This window comes from Phaenicophaeus curvirostris, chromosome 9 (assembly GCF_032191515.1).
Source record: "Phaenicophaeus curvirostris isolate KB17595 chromosome 9, BPBGC_Pcur_1.0, whole genome shotgun sequence".
In the NCBI taxonomy this organism is placed as follows: Eukaryota; Metazoa; Chordata; class Aves; order Cuculiformes; family Cuculidae; genus Phaenicophaeus; species Phaenicophaeus curvirostris.
In genome coordinates, this window is record NC_091400.1 from 19,127,816 (window position 1) to 19,142,682 (window position 14,867).

General features: G+C 56.6%; 1 protein-coding gene across 5 annotated transcripts in view; it reads left to right on the forward strand.

The window, feature by feature from the left end:
- PSD (pleckstrin and Sec7 domain containing) overlaps positions 1–14,867 on the forward strand; it is a 44,751-nt gene that overhangs the window by 26,102 nt on the left and 3,782 nt on the right. For 3 of the 5 annotated variants that reach the window (XM_069864269.1, XM_069864270.1, XM_069864273.1), the window contains 6 exons: positions 991–1,185; positions 1,685–1,765; positions 2,322–2,434; positions 3,238–3,296; positions 3,809–3,898; positions 13,661–13,704. In XM_069864269.1, the coding sequence (XP_069720370.1) occupies positions 991–1,185; positions 1,685–1,765; positions 2,322–2,434; positions 3,238–3,296; positions 3,809–3,898; positions 13,661–13,704 (582 nt within the window). The remainder of the gene's footprint in view (positions 1–990; positions 1,186–1,684; positions 1,766–2,321; positions 2,435–3,237; positions 3,297–3,808; positions 3,899–13,660; positions 13,705–14,867) is intronic. The other 2 variants (XM_069864271.1, XM_069864272.1) reach the window with 1 other exon arrangement.

Below are 14,867 nucleotides of genomic sequence, written 5' to 3' on the forward strand. Positions count from 1 at the left end.
AGCCCTCCGAGTCATGGGGCAGCCTGTCAGTGCCAGGCAGGGCTGCCCTGTGACAGGCAGTGCTAAGGAGCAGCAAGGCTCGTCCTTCGTCGAAGAAGTGGAGCCTCAAGGAGATTGGCCTGGGTAATAGGCTCAGGAGAGCAGGCCTCTTAAAAGTCAATTAGAGACTTTTAAAAATAAATCAGACTGGAACATTGTGAAGGCGGCCAGAAAATTTGGGCGAGGTCACAGTTGCTTAACGTTCGTTGTTTATTAGATTGAACCATTTTTTTCATTGGGATAACTTCTGTGCTGCTGAGTCAGACTGCTTTGGGGGCTAAGCCAAGAGCATCTCCTAACGCGGCCATTTAAGGCATGGTGGGCTGAGAGCTGATGCACAGCCTGAAGAAGACAGTACACCCCACTGTGGGCTGGGAGGCCAGGGTGGGATTCTTTTGTCTTCACTCTCTCTGCCTCAGTTTTGCCTTCTTTGTATTGATTTCAAGAGGGAAATGACAAATGAAGGAGTTACAGTTGTCTGGTCTTGAGCAGAAACTGCATTTGAGCAGCACAAGGAGTTGTCCAGGTTAAAAAATGAGTGCAGATCTGTAGGACAGCATGTGATGTTCACATGTTTCTGCTCAAAGTCTCTGCGACAGCTGAGCCTGGCAGAGCCTGAGCCCACACATGCAGTTTCACAGGCTCAGTGTGAGGGACTTTTGAGCAGTTGTCTGGTTTCTCCATACCCAGTTTGGACATGGGTTTGTGTTCTTTTGCCCTGTCATCAGTCACTGGAGCTGCCCTGTCACCCAACCTCTCTTCCACATCGCCAAACCTTCCGTTAGCTCCTAGACCTGACCTTGGAGTGTTTCTAACCCGTGTTGTTCGTCCTAGGTCACAGCCGTGAGTAGATGGTCTCCGATGCAGGGTGAGGTGCCCGCATTTCCTGTGGAGCTAAACGAGGAGAGGATCTGTAGGCAGGCTAACGTGGAGTGTCCCTTCCCATTGCAGCGACCACCCCCTAAGCCAGCTGGACTCGGACTCGGAGATGGACAGCATGGAGCAGCTGGCTCTGGGCAGCACCGACACCCTCTCCAATGGGCACAAGGCTGACCTGGAGGCCGCCAAACGCCTGGCCAAGAGGCTGTATAACCTGGATGGCTTTAAAAAAGCCGATGTGGCCCGCCACTTGGGGAAGAAGTACGTGTGGGTATTTGCAAGGAACATTCCATTCTGCAGGGGCCCTACTGGCACCCATGGTGTACCCACAGCTGCCTGTGGGGCACCAGGCTGGCAAGGAATATCTGGCAAGACCCTAAAACCCACTCCTTGTGACTGGTACATCTGTACCAGTTGTTCCCTCTGAAGGCCTTAAAACCTAAGAAACATCCAGGTTTTAGTACCTGCCTACTCTGGCTGCATCATGGGTGCTCCAGTAAGGTGTTGGGGTAGGGGGATGGCTAGCTGACCTCTTATGGGCCCTTCCAGTTCTAGCTTCTCCAGTTTATCTTACGTGCCCATTATTTGCATTGGATCTCTGAGTGACTCCTCTGAGTTTCATGGGAGTGGGGGGTCTCTATCCTCAGCACACTTCCCACAGCCCTGGGGAACTCACAGCCTCCTAGAATCCACCCTACCTCTGTGAGCTTTCAGATGTCCCACAGTCTGGTTGATCCCACTCTCGCCCACTCCTTTTCTATTTCAGCAACGAGTTCAGCAGAATGGTAGCAGGGGAATATCTGAAGTTCTTCGTGTTCACAGGGATGAGCCTGGACCAGGCTCTCAGGTTAGACCTGAGTGTGTGTACATGTGCATGTGCGTAGTGGCCACCTGAGTGAGGTCCCAGCAGACTTGTACCCTCCACAGCTCTGCACCTATGTAGACATCTGCAGGAGCCAGCAGACCCCACGGCTCCCACCAGGAGATCCTGTTACCTCTTAGATGAGGAAGGGTTGTTCCCAAAGTGGTCTCTCAGCCACACAACTGAAAAAGAGCATTCCTGGTCTTAACTCGATGGTCAATGTAGTGGGATGACAGTCAGGTTCACCTAGGACTGGCTTTCCAGTCCTTGAGCCCAGACCTTCCTGGTGTTACTCCCAGCTCCTTTCCCAGTGCAGTTCTTGGTGCTGGTTGTAGGTCTCTGTGATGTGCCAGCAGACCATGGTGCTGTGAGCTTGGAGGGGAGTTCTGCAGTGGGCTGGGAGGGATGTGTGTTCACAGGGCTTCATCCAGCACACAGGAGCTCTCCAAACCAGAAAGAACTACTCCATTCCTGTGCAGAGTGTTTTGGAGAAGCTGCTGGTGGTCTTCATGTGTGACCAACACTGCTGCTGCTTCTTCAGGTCCTTTCTAAAGGAGCTGGCCTTGATGGGAGAGACACAAGAGCGAGAGCGAGTGCTGGCTCATTTTTCCCAGCGTTATTACGAGTGTAATCCAAACACCATCTCTTCAGAGGGTAAGAAACTGTGCGTGTCCATGTGTGCATGTGTGTGTGTTTCAGATGAGGCTGTGCGTTCGTCAGCTCCATGAAGGTACTCAAACTGAAACCAGAGAACAGGCTGAGAGCCTGTACTGATGCCTTCGGAGATAGCCCTGGTTACAGATATGTCATTTCCTTCAAATGACAGATGCTTTATCTTTTTTTTTAAAAAAAAAAAAACAACAAACCATAAACTCCTATGGTTGGATCATGCATAATTAGGGCTCAACCCATCCTTAATTCTGACCTTGAGCAGATTAGCACAAGAGGAGAGAGAAGGCCTTCCTCACAAAAATAGACTTCAGCTGAGGGAATAGCCAGGTGAGAAAACTCGGGTGCCCAGCACTTGGGGTGGCGCAGACACCCACTTTGTACTGTTTTGCGTATTTCTGCCTCTCCTCTGTGCATTCACGTGCTGAGTTTGCTCGGGGTTGGCTCTGGGACAGGTAAGGTTTGAGCTGCCTGGCTGGCAGAGTGCTATGCTGGTCCCACCTTGCTATGCTAGGAGCTCTGCAGGATCAGCTGCAGCATCGCTACCTGGCTGAAGGGGCTGCCTGCCTGTAGGCTTGGAAGGGAGTTTGTATGCTCAGATTCAGGACCAGCTTTTAATTCAGTGGCCTCCTACTTACTCGCCTGTGACTGCTGTGTACCCTGCGTGCCCGGGATGGGAGAAGGGGGCTCAGAGCTGTCTTGGGTGCTGCTTGAGGTGCTCAGGGTTGGAGCACCGGCTGCGGGGCTGAGCCACGGGCTCTAATTCCTGTCCTATGCTTGTGCTGCAGATGGAGCCCACACTCTCACCTGTGCCCTGATGCTGCTAAACACAGACCTGCATGGACATGTAAGTCTCCACTGCTGTTGGCCCCAACTATCCCTCCCTGTCTGTCCCCACTGCCCTGAACTGCAGATATGGGACCCTGGGTCCATGAGGGCTGGTCACCCTTCCCCTGTCCGGGGAGCAGAGAGGAGAAAGTCTGCGTGAGAGAGGGAGGTGGTGAAGGAGAGAGTGGGCCTTTGCAAGAGACAGGCTGAGCTAGAAGATGTGGAGATGGGATGAGGACAGAAGAGGAAAGTGGACAGGGTGACAGGGTGGGAATGAGATTCCAAACTTGTTGCCATGGGAGCAGGTAGCACCCAGCTTAGACAAAGGAGGGTATTTAAGGCTCCTGGTGTCTAGGCAAAGCCAGCAGCTTCCCCACATCTTCAGGCAGCTGCCCTGAGACCTGGCTGGTCCCTTACCCTACCGCAGAAATGGGGGGGATCTGTTTCTGAGCTGTGGGATTGACTCCAACCAGTGCTGGTCCCCTGGCTCAAAGGTAACCCCCTGTATTTCTCTCTTCCCAACTCCCCCAGAACATTGGGAAGAGAATGTCCTGCTCTGACTTCATTTGCAACTTGGAGGGTCTCAATGGAGGCACTGACTTCCCCAAGGAGCTGCTCAAGGTAAATTTGGTCACTCTCCCTGGTTAGCCAAGCAGCAGGAGCAAAACAGAGAGCTTTGGGTGGGACCACATGGATGTCTATGTGAGGTGCAGTGAAAGTGTCCATCCTTGTGCAGGAATATCCTTGGCCTGCAGCTTTCCTCGTGCCTTGCTGAGGGGAGCATGGGCTGCCTTGTTCCTCCAGGAGGACACTGGTGCTCTGGCTGGGGTCCTGATGCCCTCACTGCTCTTGCTCTGCCTACGTCACAGGCAAAAGGGCACACATGGGGGCAGCATATGAGCACTGGTTTGCTCTGCCGCATCCAGAGGCTTCTTGGCATTGACCCCGTGGTACTTGGCCCTTCCTGGTTCTCTGGAACACTGGAGCCCAAGGCCATGGCCAGGCCTTGGCATTGGAGGTATCTTGGGTGGCAGGAGGAGTGTTTCTGGTGACACGGGCAAGGCATGGTGATGGGAAGGGTGGGCTAGTGATTAAAGTCCCAGAGCTGGGAACTAACCACACTGTTGTGACAGGGGGATTCTTGTCTTCTCCTTGCCTGACCCAGTGTCGGATGGTGCATGGCTGAGGAAGGCAATATTCAGCAAGCACCTCCAGCCTCAGACTTCTGTGTTTCTCCAGCATCACCTGTTCTCAGGAGGGATTTTTCAGCTGCCCTGTCCCCATCTTGGGCTTTGGGAATAGGATTAGCTACATGAGACCTGCTGGGCAGAAACCATTGCTGTTTGTAAAGCACTACAGATGGCAAATACTCATGATGAAGAGGATGGGTTCCCACAGGGTGCCAGAGCCATGATGGGAGACATGGTCGATTTAAAAAGGCAATGGAAGGTGAAAAGCTGAGCTCCTTTTTCTGCCTCTGTGGGTCTATTCCTGGCTGTGTCGCTCACCCCATCATTATGGGGTTACCAGCAGCTCTCAATAGGGCTCTCCTCCCTCTCAGCCCACGCTTCTCCAGGAAAAGGAGTTGCTCGGGAAAAATTCTCCTCTAATTTTAAACCCAGTTCCAGAAAAGGCTTTAAGCACTCAAAATGAAATAGAAACATCCAGAATGAGGATCCTGAACCCCTACCCTCCGGTGCTGCTGCACCCTGGAGCGTCCAAGCTCCACAGGCTCCTTGGCATGCCTGCTTTTCAGCCCCCAGCATCTCATGGTTGGACACCTCTGCACTTCAAGCACCACCACATCCCTGTTAAACTTCACCCCCAAAAGTACCAGCAGTTTAAACATGTAAGATCAAGTTATCCCATTAGATCCCAGCCAGTGGGAAACAGGGCAGCGAGCAAGTGCCAAGAAACTACAGGTATTCTCTCCTGGGTAGGAGCTGGGTGTAAAGCAGCAGAGGGAGGCTGTGGTGCTGCAGCACAGCCCCACACAGCTGTGCAGCAGCCCAGCAGCAGGGAGGCTGCTCTGCTAAAAATGGCCTGTTCCCTCTGCAGCTGTGCTGCTTCCCACTGCTGCTTTTCAGCCGCCTCTGTATGGGAGATGTGCTGGGGAGGGGGAGCAAAAGGCAGCGTGAGGAACCGTGCACGGGGCAGGCTCCTCACCTGAAGCACTGCTCTGTTTCAGAGAGCCCCTGCCCATGCAAGGGGGAGCAGGGTCCTGGGGCAGCTGAGATGGGGAAAGTTCTGTCAGCCAGTGCTGGGGAGGGGGGCAGCAAGGAACAGTGCCTGAAGGGGCTGTGATGCTCCTGGGCAACCTTTGCCAGACACCTCCTCTCTTCTGCCCACTGCTCTCAGCTGCTTGGTGCTTTGGTTCCCGCACAGGCTCAGGGGGCAGAGAAATGGGGAAAGGCTTTCCCCCTGCGTCAGCCTGTGCTAGCCCCGTTACCCCAGTTAGGATGCTGCCTCCTCGGGGACTGAGGCTCCTCAGCAAGCGTGCCGCACAGCTGGCTGGCTGGCTAATTTTAGCGCTCCAGGAGCACACACATTTCCTAAGGGTAGCAGGGGAGGGGAAGGGCTGGCAGGCTTCACAAGAGCTTCCCAAAGCTCAAGGCTGGGTCTTGGGCAGCTCCGGCAGCACAGAAGAAAGGTCCTGGTATTTCTTCCGAGCCTTCCTGGGGAGACAGAGCAGGCTGCTACCCCACAGGCTTCAGAGCTGAAAGGCTGGAGGTGGCCCCACCACACAACACTCACCACCGGGGAATGGGGACAGCAAGGAAGGACCTAGGTGGCTGCAGGGGATGCATGCCTATGACTCTGGGCTCAGCATCAGGAATATACCTGCAGGGAGCCTGGGCACTCCCCTCATCTCTGGCTGCAGGGAGTCCCAAGACAAAGACAACACGATGCCTGAGAGCGGGTGGCAGCTTGAGTCAGATGAGAACTTTATCTGCTAGTAGATAATACATGTAAACAATCCCAATTTTATGCAGAAGAAATGAAAACACTTGAAAGCTTGTGCTTTCACAGCTGAGCACCACGTCCCCCTCATTGGCAGTGCCTTGCTGTGCCCTGCACGGCACTGCTGCTGGAGCTAACGTAGTGATGTCTTACTGGCACTACTGCTGGAAATCCTCTCCTCTGGATCTGAAAGCTGTATCGGAGAATTGTACTCCAGCAGCCAGGCTGCCCAGTTCTCCAACTCAAGTGTCATCCCACCAGGGCAGGGATCCATGTGGGGGATATAAGAACCTGTGTAATACCATACCAGAGGATGCCCACGTGTGCAGGCTTGGATCCATATTCCTGTGGCCAAATGAACGTAGCTGCCCGAGGAGGGAGGCAAAGCAGGATCGATGTCCTAGAGCTGATGGTGTTCTGGTTAGCTCTTGAGATGTTTTTCTTCTCATATTAGTGTGATTTTTCCCCCTCCCCCCCCGAATTTCACTCACTGTTGCTGATTGTCTGTGATATTTCAGATGTGGATTTGACATTTACATGATTGATCACTTTGCGGAGCCCTAGCTCTTTCCCATCTCCCTTACTTTTTTAGCTTAACCTTGTGCTTTGCTGGCTGTTAACAACACAGTAGGGCTAGATCAGACCCCATTTCTCCCTGGTGCTGCTTAGTGATTGCAGCAATGAGCCAAATCTGTGCTGCCTTCAAGCCTAGGAGCCACAGTGCTTCACAGATGTTAATGAATTAAGCCTGACAATGCAGTCGGGTCCCTGGAGGAGGAAGGTAGGATGGGCCCCCACCTTCCAGCTTTGGAGGCACAGCGGCAGGGCTCAGGCACTCTACTCAGAGTGCTGGGTACATGATTAGCAGTGTGGGAAGAAAGCCCCAGCTCCCACCTCTGAGCTATAATCTCAGGAACGCTCGCTCAATCTAATCTCCCAGGCTATTTTCTTTTGCCTTTTTCTCCTGGGCGTGATACGTGTCCCTGCCCTGTCTCCCATGCTCCCCCCAGCCTCAGGAGCAGCCCAGCACCTCAGAAGGGCTGGGCACTCATGGTCACTTCCTCACAAGTTTTGCCCAGTGATCACCATCCCAAACAAGTGAGGACAGAGTGGAAAATTTCTCCTCCGCTGGCCGAATCTCCTATTCAGTTAAGCTGAACTAAATTACACATCAAACCTCGTGCTTTCTGCAAGGATGACCAGCCCTTTGCTTCTTCATGGAAACGGCTGCCTGGAGCATCCATATCCCGCCCTTAACCAGCCAAACAGCTCCAGCTACTGATTTTTCTGGTCTGACCTCGAAGGAATGGGCAGGAGGATCAAGTGTGGGATGGGCACTGGAGGTGGAAGGCCTGAGAACTACCAGCTCAGTGAGGCTGGGCTGCAGCGGCAGCTCTGCAGCCATCCGGCTGGTACCGAGCAAGGAGCAGCCTGCCGGGTGCAGCCCAGGTTGTCACCGCTGCTGCCCCTGGGGCTCTGGGAGCGCTCACCACCCGCTGTCACTGTCCCTGCTGGGGCACCTGGGGAAGCTGTCCCACCAGGGCAGACGTGCACCTTTGCCCTGTGGCTGCTTGGATCAGGTTGGATTGGATCGGACCGGACCAACTCAGTTCGGCTGGGCTCAGCTTGGCTTGGACTGCCTCAGCTGGGCTCGGACTGGCTGGGCTTGTCTTGGACCAACTCCAAGAAGGATGTTGAGGCTCTGGAGCGAGTCCACAGAAGAGCAACAAAGCTGGTGAGGGGGCTGGAGAACAGGCCTTATGAGGAAGGGCTGAGAGAGCTGGGGTTGTTCAGCCTGGAGGAGGCTGAGGGGAGACCTTATTGCTCTCTACAACTACCCAAAAGGAGGTTGTGGAGAGCAGGGAGCTGGCCTTTTCTCCCAAGTGACAGGGGACAGGACAAGGGGAAATGGCCTCAAGCTCCACCAGGGGAGGTTCAGGCTTGACATCAGGAAAAAATATTTCACAGAAAGGGTCATTGGGCACTGGAACAGGCTGCCCAGGGAGGCGGTTGTGTCCTCGTCCCTGGAGGTGTTTAAGGGACAGGTGGATGAGGTGCTGAGGGACATGGTTTAGTGATTGATGGGAATGGTTGGACTCGATGGTCCTGTGGGTCCTTTCCAGCCTGGTGATCCTGTGAGTCGGCGGGGCTGGGCTCGGGCCGGCTGGGCCGGGCTCTGCCCGCTCGGTGGGCTCTGCCGGGCGGTCTCGTCCCGGATTGGCCGCGGGCGGGGCGGGGCGGGGCGGCGGCGGCGGGAGCGGCGGGATCGCGGCCCGGCTCGGCCCCGCTTCAACAGGCGGCGGCGGCGGCGGCGCGGGAGGGCGGCAGGGGGTGCTCCGCCGGGCCCCGCCGCCGGCAGCAGCGGCAGCATGATCGGCGTCAACAGCATCAACAGCAGCGCGGGGCGCATGCGGTCCCGCTCCATGTGCTCGGTGCGCTACGGGCGCAACTACCGCGGCGCCGAGACCTTCTGCTACGGGTGGCCGCAGCGCTCCCGCACCCTCAAGCCGGTGCTCTACACCGACCTGGTGGTCAGCCGCCTGCAGAGCCGCCGCAAGAAGAAGCCGGTAAGCGAGGGGGCGGGGGATGGCGGCGCCCCGCGGGGCTGCGGGCGGGAGGACTGACGGACGGACAGAGAGAGCCGCACGCCGCGAGAACCTCGGCCCCAGGTCCCTCCACGGAGCGATTTCTGCGGCACCGGGTCCCCCTCCGCCCCAAGGAGCCCGTCTCCGTCCCCGCCGCCCACCCCGCATCCCACCCGGACCGGGGTGACATTGGCGCTGCTCGCGGTGCTCGGCGGCCGTGCCTGCTGGAAAACGGTGCTGCGAGAGGAATCCGGGACAGAGCCCGTTCCGCTGGGACCGGCTTAAGCTTAGCATTAGCGACCAGCCCTGCGGGCTCCTTGCCAGGGGCTGCGCTGGGGTGTCGGGGACCGCCGAGCCGGGCTGGAGAGGATGGAGTGGCTGCCTGGACTGAAAAAGGGGATTTTACTGCCAAGAGCTCACTTGCTGCAAGCCAGCGTCCTTTTTGGAGGTGTTACACTGGTGTGCATCAGCCCTAGGTGGGGAGAAACGAACAGGCTGTCCCTGGGCACGTCCTACCTGGATCGGGTGCTGAACAAGAACCCTCGGGCTGGAGCAGAGCAGGCAGCGTACCCCAGAGCTGCCCGGTGGGGCCATCGGGGCCGAAAACCATCCCCGTGGGGCCACTGGGGCCGTGACAAGCAGTGATGCTGTCATAGCGCAGTACGGTCTGGCGGCAGCATTAACTTGTGACGCACTCAGATGGAAACATGCAGTTGGAAGGAGACACTAGGTCGCTGCATCCCATATTGTAGGGCTGCGATGGGAGGGATGGAGAGGTCTGCCATTCTGGGGCAGGTAGTTGGCAGAGCAAGAAATGTTGTTACGAGGCTGGTGCCGGCTCATGATGTTGCTGAGTCGCAAGTGTGGGGCATGGACAAGTAGCTATCGCCCGCTGCCTGCTGTTGCTGCCTGCAGCAGGGAGGAAGGTGACACGCAGGACACTGTCCCCATGGCAGCCTACCCAAAAGTGGAAAAAAAAGTCCCCAGGTCACTCCACTGTGTGTGCACACGGCAACCCCTCTGCAGTGGAGGGGGGGACGTGGAGTGTGCGCAGCGGGGTTGGTGTGTGCCAGGTGATGAGTTGTTCTTGACCAGGGGTTTTGTGTGTTGGGCAGGGAGCGGGGGTGGAGTGGGTGCTGTGAAGGTGAATAAGGGGCCTGGTGTAGGTACGGTTCCTGACGATTTACATCTCTAATCTGACAGTGCGGTTTTTATCTGCGCAGCTGGGGTTCTGGGTGTCTGGGGGACCCAACAGAGCTTTGTGGCCGGGTGTAGAGAAAGGTGTTTTGCTAAGGAAAAGTTGGGGAAAGCTAGCAGCTAAGCTCTTATATTGAAACGCTGCCAGGCATGGAGAGAGGGAAAATGACTGCAGGGAGGCTGCTTGGTGGCTATGAAGTCTGTTTTGCAGAATGTCAAGCAGCAGTGGCTGGTTTTAGGGCTAGCAGGAGGAAGGGGAACTTTGACCTGCACGGGGAATTTTGCAGTGCTGAAAGCCAGTATGTTAGTTAGGACAGGAACCAGCAGACTGGAAAGAGAACGTGGCCATAAGAGTTGTGATCTATAAAAGAGGCACCTCAGAAAGGGTTAAAACCCTCTGTCAGATGCCTAAATTCCCGCTTTAGCACTCTTCTGTTGCTTGGATGCTGGGCTATAGCCCTCAGTACAGTCTCTTCTGTGCCAAAGCTATGTCCAGGCCATCTTGCTGCCCGGCTCCCCAAACCAGCCCCAGCTCTCCCCTCTGGCCTGCTCTGGGCTGAGGAGCTGAAGGGGGATGTCTTCTCCCTGCCTGGCTTGGGTAGCCCGGTCCCCAGCAGAAATGGCAGTAACGCTGGGCTGAAGTATCAGAGCCACCTGCCTCTTGCCTAGTGCAGCCCTTCCTGGAGATATTTGTGAGGGCAGGACTCTACTCAGCTTGCTTTTGGAAGGCAAGGCACCAAAGAAAGATGTTGATTCAGTTAGAAATCCCACTGGGACATTATATTTGTAGGTCTCTGGTCTTGTGCTTGTCCAGGGCAGAGCTGGCTGGCTGGCCCGGCATGCTGCAGCGGTGAGCTCATAACCTGGTGATGACAAAAAGCACCAACCACACTTGGAGTTGGCTGTGGTGGCGTGGGGCCAGTGCCCTGCTTTCTCTTGGGTGGTCACTGCAAGTTCAGAACTTGCAAGAGGTGCCATCCTTTCAATCCCTTAGGAATGAATCCATAGAGCAAAGGCAGTCTGGAGAAGAGAGACTTGCTGAGCAGTGAAACTGGTGTCTCTGGTCTTTGCTGACATGGTTGTGAATCAGGCTTCAGGAGCCTGCATGATCCGTGCTTCCCCAGCAGAAACAGTCTGTGCACCAAAAAGTCCAGAATCTAGTGGACTGACAGGAGTTGGTGCCACAGGCCCAAAAAGCAGGATGAGCTTTGTGTCTGGAGTGCATCTTCTCGGCTGGGACTTGGCCTGAGTCCACCAGCTTTGTTCCTGACACTGGTGTCTGCTGTGGATGGCATTTAGCCAAGCAGAGACTTGGCAGGATGTAGATGTAAAGCTTTGCATTGTCCACTCAATCCCTCCAGTCTCCCCGTTTGCCTGTCAGTGTCCCCCCTCACCCAGGAGTGCTGAGCAGCTCCTGCTCCCCATCTCTGAGGGGGGGGTTACTTGGCAGCCCCTGCCTGCAGCAGGCTTGTGGGATGCTGTCAGGGCTTTGTAGCAGGGTGGATGGAGCCTTTTGAAGCTACAAGGCAGTTCAGCCTTTGAGGTGTTTACCAGCAGTCCTAGGGCCCAGGTTTTTGTAGCGCGGTGCTCTGACGAGCTGTTTTCTGGCCCTGTGCTATCCAGAGTTACTCCCTGAGGATCTTCTGACATCAACTCATTCCTCCTGCAAGTGTGGCTCCCTCTGGTGCGATGCCTTGCCCTCTCCTCCAAAATCCCCACTCTGCTGGTTCAAGGGTCTTTTCCTTGGGGACAGGGAGCTGACCACTCTGTATCGTCACTGAGCTGGGTGGGAGCCAAGCCACACGTCCCATCCTGCCTACTCTTTCGGAGAAGCTTTTCTGCAGTTCCCAGTCTCCAGCTCTGTGCCAGTTTTCCTGTCTCCTTTTTGTGTCTGTTGATTCTCAACATCTCTTGTCTATGTCCCCAGCAGTGAGTAAAATCCTTTCCCTTCTGTTTCCTTTGGTGACTCCTTATCACCTACATTGCTCTGAGATGCCTGTTTCTCCCCCTGCTCTGCTCCCAGATTATGTTCTGCAGGACTTTGTGTTCTTATTTTTTTTTAATCCCCAGCCTCTTCTCTAGGTCTCTTTGCAACCCACGCTCCTCTGGCCACCTGGCTCCCAGCCCAGAGGCGGAGGTCCCCTGCTCACACCATGACATCCCGCCCCTCCACTGCCCGGGTAGGGTGGGCCAGGGCATAATCTCCTCTCAGACGCTGAGGCCATACCTGCCCTGTGAGCCTCCTGTCTTCCAGGAGACAAGTGAACCCTGCTTTCTGCCTGCTAGATTGAGGTGATCCTTTTCCTCCTCTGAGAAACAGTGTGTGGTGGTGCCAGTGTCTCCCTGGCAGGGAAGTGCAGGAGTAGCTGGGTCCCCGCTCCATCCTGGCCGCTCAGGGGCGTGATGGATGTCCCTTCCCCAGACACTGCTGGGGCCTGTCTGGCTTTCTCGGGCCCCTGCACGCCTCCGGTTGTACTTTCTCAGCCACAAGCCAGGTCTTTCTGCAGCAGTCTCTGGCCCAGTGATGGATGTTGACAGCTGCCTGAACAGCCTGTACGAGACTCAATTATTTTCCTCCAAGGATGATGCCTTCCAGATCTTGCTCCGAAGCAAGGACTGTGTTGAAACCCTCTCTGGAGCCTCTCTGGCTGGAGAGCCATGCTCGGTGCCTCTGGCTTGCGCCCAGCTCGAACCAGACCAACACTTGGGAGTGAGGCCCTGGAGCATCCTGCTGCAGGCAGGCTCAGCTTGTTCCTGAGCTGAGATGCAGGCAGCGGGTCCTGCCTTACTCAGTTTTGCAGTGTTTGGGCCGGCAGGGAGGGCACGGTGCTTGAGGGGTTAGGGACAGGCCACAGCCACCCCAAGCAGGAGCAAAGCAGCAGTAGGCAAGCACCTGCTCTGCCTTGACCAGCTACAAAGTCCTTTGATGTCTTCATGAATAACATTGTGCTGATGTCTCTGCAGGTTTAGGGCCAGCGCCCAGCTGAAGTGTCTCCCAAAGCTTAAGCATGCTCTGGGCAGCCTCCCACAGGAGCATCCCATCACTGTGGAGCTCTGGGTGCTGCCACGAGTTCTCCTCTGCCAGCCCACGACAGGCAGCTGATGGCAGGGGGGTTACTGGCTGTGGGGTATTGTGGCATGGAGCGGCTGGAGGCTCCGGGGCAGGCTGAGGTCCTGCCGAGCAGGATGCAGCCATGCACCAATGAAGTCCAGCCTGAAGGCTTCTCTCTTGGGGCCTGGGCCTCCTGAAGGCCATCCTTTTGGCCAGCCTGGGATACCCCAGAGCAGGGAGAAGTGACTCTCCCAAGAGACTGGAAATGTTCGGTGTCCCTCGCTGTTAACTGTGCCACTGTTGTGGGCAGGAGGGGAGAGGGGTGAGGAGAGGAGAGACAGCCAGCCAGTGCTGTGCCCCAGGTGTGCATGGGGTTGCAGGTCCCATGGTTCCCAGGAGAAAGTACCTGTAGCCTTGAAATGAGGCTGGCTGGCTTGCCTAGCCAAGACAGGGCTGGACCAGGATGAAGTGGCCTGGAGTTGCCTTAACCTCTGAGCCAGCCTGGGATGCCCCTTCCATCCCTGGAGCAGCTCCCCTGACCTGACCTGGCAGCGCTCTTGTGCTGACCCCCTGCTTTTCTCTTTGCAGACGCTGTATGGCTCCATCAAGAATGAGAAGCTACAGTGGGCCATGTGAGTACCCCTCCCAGGGAATGCTGTTGTCCAGCACAAGGCAGGCCGTGGGGCCATCATGCTGGTGGAAAGGACCTCCCTGCCTCTGCCACCCTCCCCAGAGCATCACCCTGCCCTAGAGGCCCCATCAGCTGTGATGCTGCAGGGCTGTGAGGATGTAGGGTGGGATGAGTTGCAACAGGATGGGAGGTGGAGAGCTGCAGTGGCAACCCCTGGTTGCCCTCAGCACCTCCCTGGGGACCTATTCCTTCACGTGCTAGGGGAGGGCTGCCTGAGGCCAGCTCCCCGCAGCTTTGGCATCACTTTGTGGCTTGGCAGCCGTGCCTGGAGCGGGAGCAGGCAGGCTCTAGGGTAGCTGTGGCTGTGCTGGGGCCCCGCAGGGTGCCTGCACCCTCGCCCACAGCTGCCATCTCCAGCGGCAGGAGCGGCAGCGCCTGTGCTGCGGGGATTAATCAGCCCGGTGGTACCGCCAGCGCTGAGCCAATGCGCTCGGGCTGCTGCCATGGAGACGCCAGCAGATGCTGAGGGGTTTAATTAGCAGTGAGCGGGTCTGAAGGAGGTGTAGGGGGGGCAGCAGCTCTGGGCTCACACAACTTCCTGCTGGGTGGAGGGAGCAGCACTGATGCAGCCTGCTCACAGTGCAAGGGGCCACAACCAGGGTGGAGAGTGTGAGTGGGGGCCTGCCCCTCCTGCTGCTGGGGCTGCCTGTGTCCTGCCTATCTGTGCTCCTGCCTCAGGACTGGTGCTACCCAAGGCCTCCCCACCACGGGTCCCCTGCACCCCTTTGCCAATGGCTCTGAGCCCCATAGCAAACTGCTGCACTGAAGGAATGGGGTCTGAAGCCTGGGTCTCTGTCTCTTTGAGGGGATTTCCCTCCAGACCCTCTTCTCCTGTGGGCTGCTGCCTGCAAGCCTGTACGTGGTGGGCCAGGGGGGCTGTGGTGGTGCCACGCCCCAGGGCACTGCTCATCCACAGCCCCTGGCTTATTGGCTTGGCCAGCATCAGTCCCAGCCCTGTCCATAAAGGCTCCTTACTCCCTGCAGCAGGCAGGGCTCCCAGCCCTTTACTGGCAGCAGACACCCCCTCACCTTGTCTTTGAGGGCATGGGCAGCACCTCAGCTGCCAGCCTAGAGGGGCAGTGGCACAGAGTCATGACTGGGTTT